The sequence below is a fragment of the Typopeltis vanoorti genome, chromosome 16, assembly GCF_054136105.1.
Source record: "Typopeltis vanoorti isolate ZY-2024b chromosome 16, IOZ_Tvanoo_1.0, whole genome shotgun sequence".
Classification (NCBI taxonomy): domain Eukaryota; kingdom Metazoa; phylum Arthropoda; class Arachnida; order Uropygi; family Thelyphonidae; genus Typopeltis; species Typopeltis vanoorti.
This window is the reverse complement of record NC_143564.1, coordinates 79,909,266-79,922,155: the sequence shown is the minus strand read 5'-3', so window position 1 is coordinate 79,922,155 and position 12,890 is coordinate 79,909,266. Positions and strand designations below refer to the sequence as shown.

The 12,890-nt window shown below is 34.9% G+C and overlaps 1 protein-coding gene across 1 annotated transcript in view; it reads right to left on the bottom strand.

Annotated features, from left to right (window-relative positions):
* Positions 1–4,299: 4,299 nt before the first annotated feature.
* Frmd5 (FERM domain containing) overlaps positions 4,300–12,890 on the bottom strand; it is a 501,610-nt gene continuing 493,019 nt past the window's right edge. Inside the window, exon 15 of the mRNA XM_090406270.1 lies at positions 4,300–6,928. Coding sequence (XP_090262396.1) covers positions 6,267–6,928 — 662 coding nt within the window. The 3' untranslated portion in view covers positions 4,300–6,266. The remainder of the gene's footprint in view (positions 6,929–12,890) is intronic.

Genomic DNA, 12,890 nt, shown 5'->3' with positions numbered 1-12,890 from the left:
TTGCAGAAGAGGAAACTAGTTGTGTGTTCATATAATAAATAGTTTTGTCTTTTCTTAGCTTTTAGTCATTTAAGTTTTTTCTATTAGATACATACAGACATATATATTTTAAATACCATCATTTTGCATTGTGGTTTAAGCCAATAAGAATACAATTTGGTTGGCTAAATCTCAAATTGCCAGCTCATCCTCATTTATTATTCAGTATCTAGTAGATACCTAACAGGGTACACCATGAGGAGGTGAGGATTGGACATTAGGTCAGAAAACCTGGTCAGTTTGCCACATTCCTTTAAAGGCTAGTGGAGGTCTCCTCTCAGTTATACACAGTTAACATATCCTGTACACCCCTTGAGGGTACATTTCAGGAATTTGATATTTTAAATAATGATGAATTATGTATCCCCGTATGTAAAGGGTGTCCCAAAATTCATGCAAGATTTAAATTTGGCGCCATTTGTGTGGTAAAGTGTTGCCAACGAGAAAAAAAAGACGGCGTGACAGCTGACAGTTCAGGGTTATTAAAAATGGAGCGCTAGACAAAAGAACAACGCATTTTCATTGTTGAACAATATTTTAAAAATAATGAAGGTTTGGCAGCTACAGTTCGCAATTTTCATACAAAATATGGTCAGAATAGTGATTTAACTTCATCAACTGTGAAAAGATTAATTAAAAAATTCAAGGAAAGTGGATCAATTAGTGATCTTATACACTCTGGCCGTCGTTCAACAGAAAACATCGAAGCAGTTCGTGAGAGTGTTGCTGAGAGTCCAGGAACATCAATTCAGCACCGTGGTCTTGAATTGGGCATTTCGAGAAGCTCTCTAAGCGTATTCTCACGAAAGATTTGCATCTTTATGCTTACAAAGTTCAATTGACTCAAGAACTGAAGCCTACTGACCACACACAGCGAAGAGAGTTCGTTGAATGGATTATGGAACAACAAGTGGATGCTTATTTTTTGAACAAAATCATCTTCAGCGATGAGGCTCATTTTCATCTTGATGGCTTCGTTAATCAACAAAATTGTCGCATTTGGGGTTCAGAAAATCCATGAGTGATTGTTGAGAAACAAATGCATCCACAACGTGTCACTGTTTGGTGCAGATTTTGGGCTGGAGGCATCATCGGTCTATTCTTCTTCGAAAATGCAGCTGGTAAGGCAATAACAGTTAATGGTGCTAGTTATCATGACATGATAATCCAGTTTTTTGTGCCTAAATTGCAAGATATGGATGTGGATGACGTGGTTTCAACAAGACGGTGCCACATGCCATACAGCCCAAGAAACAATTCAATTACTGCATGAGTCATTTCCTGGTCGTGTAATTTCCCGGTTTGGTGATCAGCACTGGCCACCCAGATCATGTGAATTAACGCCGTTGGACTTTTTTCTTTGGGGTTTTTTGAAGTCTAAGGTTTATGCCAACAAGCCCACGACCACCCACGCCTTGAAGGAGGAAACTGAGCGTTGTATCAACGAAATTCAGCCACATTTATGCAAAATGGTCATGGAAAATTTTGACAAAAGAGTGCGTATGTGCCAGCAAAGCTGTGGAGGCCATTTATACTGTATACTTTATGAATCAATAAGAAATTACAATTTTTAATTAAAAACCTGTGTTTTCTATCAAAATTACTTCTTGCTTGAATTTTGGGACACCCTGTATTTGCATTACAAAAGTTCTAGAAATCTCATAGTATATTTCCTGTTTACTTAGTTGTTACTGAGGCACAACTAAGTAAACATATGCTACAGGGACTGAAAATTTACATTTGTTTTGAATGTTGTCAGCTCATCTCAATTAATAAAATGTGCACGTTTTCAGTAGTAATTTTGAAGAATGTTCGCTACTAATATTCTATAGACACCACATGCTATTTCAGTATTTCATCTATCTATATATATATATATAATAATTCTTTCTTTTAATGTTACATGGTGATCAGCATTCATATGTCCGAATTTAGGGACACAAAACACGTGTTGAAATGATTATTTTACTTATTATTAATAAAATAACACTTGATGTTTCGACTCTTGTATTGAGGTCATCATCAGAAGGATACATGTGTTTAGGAAACCAAGCAACATGCTTTGCACTCTATAAAGGTAAATTAAATCTACGCTGTTAATCTTTTTCTTAGCCTGACCTCTAGTGATAAAAAAAAATGTAAAAATAAATAAATTAAATAAAAAACTACAATAAACTTTGCTAAAGTCCTCCTGTACTAAGATTACTCTCGATTTGTACAGTTCAGATTGTTATACTACAATTTTCTTCTGGACTCGTACAGTTCAAGTTGCTATTGAATGTTAAGGGGGAAAAAAAACACTTCACTAAGTCTTCTGTAGTTGCTATAGAGGTTGCAAATGGGTCCTCCACATCCTTGGAATGGTTATAACATCATTTTTGTTCAGATTTGGATTATGTTTGAGCATTCCACATGCTTCTTTAAATTTACGTTCTTTTTGTCTGATTGGAATTGTGTCCTGTTTCTCCTATGTATGGTATGTTGCAGGTGCAGTAAATACCGTATACTCCAGGGTGAGCCAGCGGAGGGAGTGGGTCTTTGGATGAGTTTACCGGAAACCGACACACTGGCCATTTGGTACTTTCCAATCAATTCTGTGGTATGTTTGGAGTGCGTGGTCAGAAAGGCCAGTTTTTCCAAAATGGAGGTATTTAATGTGTTGTTTGTGTTCGTCCTTCCTAATTGGAATGGCTCACCCTGTTTCCCCTATGTATGGTAGGTTATATGTGCATTGTATTTTGTAAACCCCTGAGTGGTCTAGGTGTGGAAGAGAATCTTTGGAAGAACTGAGTAAGTGTCTTTTGTCAGGGGTTTAAAGGTGGTTTTGACGTATTTGTGTAGTGTTCTGCCTACTTTTTCGGAAATGCCTCTAACATAAGGTATGGCATTAGCATTCTTGAAATCTTTTTTGTTTTTAGTGGTATCACTGTGGAGGATCTTGTGAATAGTTTTTTTACTGTATCCATTTTTCATAAATGTATGGTTGATGATCTTGTATTCCTGGTTTAGAGCTTGTTCATTTGAAAAAATCCTTTGAGCTCTGTGTTTAAGGGTGCTTATGACCCCTAGCTTTTGTGTTGGGTGGTGATAAGAATTTTTGTTTTTGTGGATGTACTAGCCTGTGTGTGTGTAGGTTTGTGGTAGACTGAGGAGAGACATACTGAGGGAAGATGTGTGACGAGTGTGTCTAGGAACAGAAGAGCTGGTTTTTTCCCATTTCAATGGTAAATTGAATACGTTTGTGTTGTTTGTTCAGGTGGCTAAGGAATGTATTTAGTGCTTTGCGGCTGTGGGGACAAATGGCGAAAATATCGTCGATGTATCTGAGCCAAATTTTGGGCTTTAGGCACGCTGACTCTAGAGCTCGTTGCTCAGTCTTCCATATAAAAGTTAGCTATGGGGGGGGGGGAGTGGTGAGCCCATGGCTGTACCCTCTTTTTTGAAGAAAAAAATTGTTTTGCCACACAAAATATCCGGAGCAGAGTATGTGAGCAAAGAGGGCCGTGATGTTGTTTGGAAATATGCTCTATAGGAGCAAGATAGTATCAGTGATTGGGACATTGGTGAAAAGGGAAGTTATGTCAAAGCTGACTAATAAATCTTGGTTGTTGAGTGTAATGTTTTTAATTTTGTTTATGAATTGTTGTGTATTTTTTATGTAAGAAGGGGAAAGACCAACCAATTCCTTGAGTGTGGCTGCTAATTTTTTGGCTAAGTAGTAATTCGGACTGTCAATTCCTTCTACAATTGGACATAATAATGGCATGTCTGTTTTGTGTACTTTTGGTAGGCCATAAATTCTGGGCGCGCAGGCATACTGTGGTATTAATTTTTTAATTGTTTCTTCCGGCCACGTGTAAACGGATTTAATTAATTCAGTTTTCTTTTTGAAGCGTTTTGTGGGGTTGTAGTTTACCATTTGGTAGGTGTTGTGGTCCGATACCAAATGGTTCGTTTTTTCTATGTAAGTTGTCCAATCTAAAACAACATTTGTGTTGTTAAAACAACATTGATTGTGTCCCTAAATTCGGAAATATGTATATATAATAATTGCCTACTGCATCCATCTAAATTTTTGGTAATTTTGATGTGTGAGTAGTCATCCTCTATATAACATTACAGTTACAGTTAAAAATATTTATAAATTTCTGATACTTTCAGAATTCAATATATTTATTGAATATTATGAAATGTAAATTAAAGTTTTTACAGAATATACACAGTGAAATGTGTTTTATATATAAGCCAGACAAGACAAACTGAATCGTGAAATATTTAATGCACTTGGTGACTGATGCAGCACAAAATTTACAGACAAAAAAACTGACACATTCAAGATTAGTTACTAACATGCAATAGATGTCTGCAAAATTTGGTCATGTTTTTAAATAGAAGGAAAGATCCTTATCTTTTATTTATAAGGGGGCTGAAAACTTATTTAATTAATACTGATTTTTAAAATATTCCTAAACAAAATCTACGTAAAAAAACAGTGTAGGATTATTTTTCTTCATGCTTTTTTTTTTAAAATGAGTATTTTTCTTGCAGGGATGGGGAAGAAAGAGATGTAACTGCTAAATGACTGAACATCAGTCAAATCCTATTTAAAATGTACACTATCTGGAAATGAAACATTAAAAGGATAGTATGCAACAATTAGACAAATGTTTATTTAATGAATTTCCACATTTAGGGTTGTACTTTTTTAAACAAGTTTCAATATTTATATGAGTAACTGATACAAAAGCATGCTGCAGTTTCATTTAATATTTCCTTGTCACTTTTTATGAGTAAATTTTTCCTGCACCATTATTATTATTATTATTTTTGTACTATACTTGGCAGTATAGCCAGTGACAGAAGTTGAAGTTAAAAGATATTGTTAATACATAAAGTTTTTTTTATATTTTTTTTTTATTTATTTACAAATGTCCAGAATAGGAATGAATACTACAGTAAGGTTTCATGATTAAAAAAAAATAATCACATTGTTACACTACACAAAGGAGAGTTGAGTCTCTTTTCAGTTCATTACTTTAGTGTACTACAGGTAAAAATGCCTGTTTGGAATGTGAAAGTTAACTGACAAAAGTTGAGACTTTATTAATGAGAAATTCTAAATATAAAAAACTCTATTAAATACACTAACTGTATTTCATGTTGTAATGGAAGCTATGTCCAATGAATATTTAGAATATCAATATCACATAGGAAATGCATATTTTAACTTGTTAAAATTCATAATCAGATAAAAAGTATATAACATCTAATATTGCAATATGATCCATTCTCATATGTTGCTTGTGATGTTTATTAACACCGTTTTGCAAAACTGTTTTTTTGTGCTTTATTTTCCATATTCACAAAGGGAGGGAAAGCATAAAGAAACAGTCTATTAAATGTTGCGAATAGAAGCATTTTAATTTGTTGTAAAAGAGAACGAATAAAATTTAGAATATATATATATATATAAAATAAAATAGTGAAAACCTGTGTTTGTATAATATATAAATCTATTTCATCTATACAATTCACAGAAGGTGGTCTGAAAATATTACAATAAATAACCAACAGTCTTTATAATTTTATAAGCAACAAAATATCAACTAGTTGAAAACAGTTTTTACAATATTAGTTGCACATCTACAGACTGCTAAAATTGTTTGGTACAGTCTATTGCACAAGGAAACAAAAATTGCATCTATTAATTATACAAATTGACAAAAAAGAAATGTTAAACAAATCTGTGATGCATAATGATACAAAATTACACTGCATTACCACAATGCAGTGGAAAAACTCATACTATATATTTATTCAACTAACAGCTGAAATCAACTTTGTCATTTTTAGTAATAGAGTCAGAAAGATTGATTTGAAATCTTTGTTCTTTCATAGAGTATATATATATATCCCAACTCAGCTGCCTAAAACAAACAGCAACATTAACAAATTAGGTAGTTAATATTGATATTATGCAGTTTCTCAAACAAAATAAATAAACTAAATATACCAAATGTGCGATAAAAATAATTATAATTGTATGTAATCTCTTAGAAAACTTTGGGAATGTTTTGATAAAGAATATCTTAAAAAACTTCTTATAATGCAGAGCCAGGCTGTGAAAATAAAATAAAATAAAAATAAAACAGCTTTGTTCTTCAAATATTTTGGGACACTATTTGGAGAATGAGTAGGAATGTTCTCCATGTGAAGGTTTTTGACATTTATCGTTTAAACAGCATATTCATCTGTTCCAAAATGTAGTCTTTGGCAGGTTCATAATATTCTCTGCGTAAGATTATAATCTCAGGCAGCTTACGAACGTCACTAAAGAGTGAAGAGTCTGATTCCATAACAACAATCAAAAGGCACGACAGTAGCAATAAAACAAATAAGCTTGCCAAGACAATAACTCGCATGACATTAACATGAGGGGGTAATGAGCCTGGAATTGGTGCTGGAATACGTCTCTTGGGAATTTTGACATCAAGAGATAATATATCTTCTGCACTCCTTGCAGATGACTGATAAGAAACTGATACTTGGGGTATATCATCTATTTTCTCATTTTCTGTTGTTGTTGATGGTAACTGAGGCTTTTGTATATGATTTGCAACAGTAATAAGAGGTGAGGGTGGAGGAGATGGAGAGGATGGTAGTTCTTGAGGGGGTGTGTCTGAAAGTTTTCCTAGATTTGCTGGAAGGGAATCTGGAGGGCTGATATCATCTCGTTCATCTTCTTCTAGAGCTTCTAAAGGCTCTGTAGGAAGGCTGTTCACTGTAGGTGTGGTAATGCTATCTTCACTAAAGAGAGGATCCTCACGTTCTATAGTGATAGCATTTGTTATAGGGGTAGAATGGTTGATATACCGCAGGGTTCCATAATCTGTTTAAAAAGAAAAAAACAATTTTTATCCAGTCACATGAAGATGTTTAAAAACACTTTTATATTATTGTTTACATAAATTTAGAAAATTTCCAAACTTTATCCAACAATGTGCATCTGCATACGGACACACACACAGAGAACTCTCAAATCACTGAACTTTCTATGCTGGAGGGGGGAGATGGAGTTTAGAATGATGGCACACATTGCAGCATGGCTTACTTTGTTATATTTTAGATACTCTTTATGATTTTGTTGTATTTTTTTTTTTTTTTTTTTTTTTAAGATTTAATTTTTAGGATAGAAATTTTTTCTGATCTGCAGTGTCAATGTAAGTTATTTTTGTGGTGTTTTTCATGGATGGAAATGTTACAAGTTTACAGAGTAGAGGGAGGCAGTATTGGAGAAAAAGACTCACGAACATGGCTTTCACACTAGGAGTTTCTGGTCACCTGTAATACTGGGCCTCAACATTGCTGCATACTGCTATACTTTGACTCCTTTTAACCATGCTTTAACGAGATAAGTGGTGGCAGCAGGATTATTTTCTAGCTGTGAAGAAGCTTGCTAATGCATCACCACTGGGTTTGGTCTCATACTATCTTGGCAGTAGCTGCAAAAATTGTATTACTCAAGTACTGTCAAAAGAAGAATTTAAGTGCAGCATGTTGAGGATGTCCATGAAGGGTGTACTGCATGTGTGAAAAGACAGAGTGAATAAAAGCCAGAGATCCTACTCTGAAGGTGTTATACTTCCTTCAAGCCTCCAATAAGCAGGACAGTAATGTTTACTGGGCAATGAAAGTCATTTACCACTAAGGGCAAGTATACTTATTAGGCAGTTAATTCCAAGAACCTGGAAGACCCATCTGCAACCCATATAGCATCCAAAATATGATCACAGAACCTGAACACAAGAAAACCTTAAGACAACAGGCCTGTAGAGATGAATTTGATGTAGTTCCTAATTTTTTTTATCATCGTTGTTATTATAGTTATGTATAAAAAAGTATTATTTTTTTATTATTCATTTATTTATTTTATTTTTCACCAGTGGTCAGGCTAGCATAAATGATTAACAAAGCAGTTAGATTTAACTTACTTTTGTCTTGTCATGTAGCTTGTGTCTTGTTCATATGTATTTTATCCTGATGATGACCTCAATATAGAGGTCAAATTGTTGAGTGTTATTTGCTCAATTATAAGTAAAGTAACTGCTCTAACATGTGTGTTTTTGTCTACATAAATCCTACACAATAAATTTAGCACAGTTTTGTTTAGTACTCTAAATTTTTAGAAAGTATGCTATGCATTAACTGGATCTTAGTGTATTTGCTAATGATAATGGTATGGATGTGTCCTGGATATATGAGATAAGAATATCCTCTACAACAGAGGATATCCCCCCCCCCCCAAAAAAACAAACAAACAAACAAAAAAAAAAAAAAAACAGTACCACCACTGATACTACTATTGATTGCTAGCCAATAGTAGTAAACCAGTGTTTACATACTGTAACAAGCTGTGGGTGTGCTCTGAAGATGCTATTTTGAAATTCAGCAAAATATCAACAGCTTAATCTTATTTATTAAACTTTTTTAAAAAAAATATATTTTTAATATAATATGAAATATATTTTTTCTGAAAGCAGTTTTGTCAACAATTTATAGCTTACCTGTAATTTCAACTTAAAAAAAAACTGGAATTTCTATAAATGGATTTAGGAAATGAAAATTTCCTAAATTTGGAAATTAATCTTCTCTAGTTTTCATTTCTAATTATTATTAAGAAGTGCTGCATACATATTTTCATCAAAGACAGGCTAATATCCTAGAAAGGATGCCTAAAGCATTATGTGTTTCTCTAACCTCCATTTACATTAATCTTTTACATACATACCATTACAGTTAGTGAGGATGACAGATAGAAATTTATTGAGGTAATAAATTTAGTATATACGAACAGCAATATTTTCATAATGAATATCAAGCTCTCTCTTAATGTCAACAATAAGACTGCATTAATTTGCCAAAGATCTGGGAGAAAGTTATTCTAAGACCATATTTAGCTGAATTAAGTTCAATAAGTCAGGGTAGACAGGGAGGCATTACATGAAAAGTGTGGATGCTGGATTCAGAAGTGAATGTGCAAGTGGGGAAGAAAGGATAAAGATGGTCTGGGATGGGAGGGGGAGCATTTGGACCCGAGGAAGGTATTGGGGAGATAAATCTGAGAAGTGGTGTCGATAGAACTGATTATAAAATCAGAAATTGTCTACTATGTTTGTGAACTAATGCCAAAAGTATCCGAAATAAGAGAAGTGAAATTGTTGCATCAGGGTTATTCACACAAAAATTGTCAGAATAAGTGAGATGTGACTGAATGAGGTTGATATCCTGACAGGAATAGAGCTGAATAGATATGATATTTTTCATATTTCTCATCAGACATCATCTGATGAGATAATGTCTCATCAGATGATGTTATTATAAATGGTGTGTCAAAGCTTCCTCTAGTTGGTGAAGTGACAATGAGGTGATTATCTGGATGGTGACCAGCCATACGAAGACTTCTGTGAGAAAGAGATATATGTGGAACTATAAAACTGGTGATTATGGAAAACTCAGGAGATGGTTTGCAGCAATATCATGGAATACAGAATTGGATGGAAGAGAGAGAGATAGCAATGTGCTACTTGGGCTATACTCAAGAACTATCTGTAGAAACAATCTCAGAATGTATGGCAAAGGTCAGGAGGTTAAATAGGATGGGTGTGAAATGAATGAATAAAGAGGTAAGAAATGGAATCTGGAAGGCCGTATATGATGGATGCAGCATGAGATGAGTGGTAATAACCGGTTACATGAAAAGTACAAAGAGCAGGAAAGGGATATGACTCTCTTGGTGTGGATAGCAAAAGGGCAGTAGAAGCAATGGTTAGCTCATGAGGCCAAAAAGAATCTCAAGGAGTTCTTTCAATACATGATAACTACTGCAGAGGATATAGTTGAGGTGTTTAATGAGCATTTCATAAAGGTATTTCATTCTTGTGAATGTAACACCATGCATATGAATGCAGTGGAGAGGAGGAGGCAGGGATGGTGAGCAGGAGGTATATATAAGGAATTGAGAAACTTGGATGTTAATAAGACTGCGAGGCTTGATGACATATTACCACATGTTCTGCAAGTTCCAGAGAGTTAACAACACCTTTAACAAAACCTTTTTAACATAAGTCTTGCATTGGACTGAGTTCCAAAGGAATGGAAAGATAAAGCTATTCCTAAGGGAGGTGATAAGACTAAAGCATTAAATTATAGCCTAATTGTGTGTCTCTGGAGTCTAAAGTGTTAGAGAAGTTAGAACCAAGATTCAGAATCAGGTTGACAACAGCATTCTCTTTAATGGTCAACATGAGTTTACTAAATGAAAATCATGTTTTAATAATCTGCTTACTTATTACAATAAGGTGGCCAATACAATGGATAAAGGTGATGAACACACCGTGGTTATTTAGATTTTGCATAGGTATCAGCAAGTTGTGTATGGAGGAGCATCCCAGAAAAGGAAAGTTAGTGGCATGCCTGAAGGGTTTATTTTGGGACCATTGCTATTTAACTTGCATGTTAATGATATCGGGAGAGATTTGAATGGTGATATATAGTTGTTTGTGGATGATGCAAAGTTGGGGAGTATACTACGATGGGTAGAGCAGATGTTATCAGTTCAATGTTACAAAGCGTAAAGTTTTAAAATTTGGGAAGCAAAGATGGAGTGCAGATTATGCAATTGGTGAGAATATCTTGCAGGAAGTGGTGGAGATGAGGGATCTGGGAGTGATTGTGGACATTGCAGTGGATTATGTCAATGATGCATACACTGATGTGCAAAAGTAAAGATGTTATGGTTCCACTGTCTAAGGCAGGGTTGCCAAACTTCTTTGATTGTCGACCCCTTCAAGAGTTTCTTGACTTTTTATCGACCCCCTGTATTTTACTATTACGTAATTATAATAGGACAAGCAAAAAAGACGCTTATGTGAGTTTTTAGATTATTTATTTTATAGTTACAGTGTTTATTGTAAGTATAATATAGTATATATTACTATATTGGCTTAACGTCAAAGAGATACGTTTCTGACGTCCTTCTTAACATTACATATTTGATAGGAGGGATAAATAATATATAAAATATAAAATTTAATTTAGATAACAAAATAACAATAATACAATCTTCCTTATATACGAGGGCTGTTCAATAAGCAATAAGACTAATTTTACTATCACGAAACCACTCATCACAATATTAATTTCTGTGGAATAAAGAAATGTTGCTGTCTGTATTAACAAAAGAGGTTGATTGATGGCGTATAACGGGCTGATGTGCCAGAGTGTCAAGTGACTAAATGCAAGCTTGTTTCGGTGCGCCTACGAGCCACGACCAGTTGTCGAAATGGAAGCGTCCTTGGAACAGCATTATGCAATTAAATTTTGTGTGCGTTTGCAAAAATCGGCATCGGACACTTTTAACATGATATGCGAAGCTTTCCACGATGAAGCAATGTCGAGGGCAAGTGTTTTTCGCTGGCATAAAACTTTTAAGGAAGGAAGGCAAAATGTGGAAGATCTTGAACATGAGAGAAGACCTTCAACGTCCATCACAGAGACAATGATCAACATAGCAGCAATTATCATCAAGGAGGATCGCAGAAGTCAAGATCTTTATCTTTCTTATCATGATGGAGTCTTTGAAAATGATCTTTCATTTTTGCTGGTTTCATTGCATCGTTACTAAAAGTTTTTTTCACAAAGAAGACACATAGGCCTCATTTCGTTTCTTAACGAAGCAATAAACCCAAGTTTCAAATATGCTAACGAATATTGTCTGCATTTCTTTTTAGAATCTGAAGCTGCCATTGTTGTTACTGGGGTTGTAACAAAATAATTAAAATTGAAGTCAGTAAGCAAAAGTAATAAGTCTAAATAATATACCTACTCATGTATTTCTATAGGATGTACAAAACTACCAGCTCTGCTCAACTCTTCAACATAGAGAAGTTTAGTTCGTGAATGAATAACGCTCACTTGTATGTTGATGCGCAAAAATGAGACTGGGATCGAATACATGTAAGTATAAGTAAATAAGCAACCATGCACTTGTTGCAATCTCGCTCCCACCGCACTGGCCAGGCAGGAACCACAGACATCTGTTTATTGGTAAGTACGTCATTTTTGCCTACTTGATTGGCCTCCGTAACTATTTTCATGACCTTGCTCCATCTTATAGGTCCTATTCATGTGACTGTTCCCACGATTCACTCTTAATTGAGTTGTCATTCAGGATGGAGGTAATCCAAGTTAAACGAATTAAATATTACCCGTACAATGATGTCTTATATTTTTCTATCAACCCGAATCGATCCCTAACAATGTTATATCGACCACTGGTCTAAGGCTTTGATCAGATCATATATGATGATTATGCACAGATTTGGTCACTGAGTTTTCAAAAGGATGAAGAGATATTAGAAAAGGTCCAGAGATGATTGACTGAGGTGATTTCTGGTTTCTGGGATGTTGAATATGAAGACAGATTGAGGAAGTGCAAACTGCAGAGCCTGGTGGACAGGAGGAGGGGGGGGGGGGGAATGAGACATAAAAGTTGCCAAGGAGTTATTACCAGATTAATGTGGATGATGTTTTACAGAGAATGGGAGAAAACAAAAGACCATCCCTGGAAGTTTTATAAGGAGAGTATGAGCAAGGGGGTAAAGAGAAGGGTTTTTTGCATGGAGAATGGTGAGTTATTGGAATGCATCACCAGAGAGTGTGCTGAGTGCAGAAACAGTGAATATATTTAAGGCACAGTATGATGAACTGTGTGTGTGTGTGTGTGTGTGTGTGTTTGTAATATGGGACCTCCTGCGATGAGTCCATAGAGGTCTCTGATTTGACTCCATAGA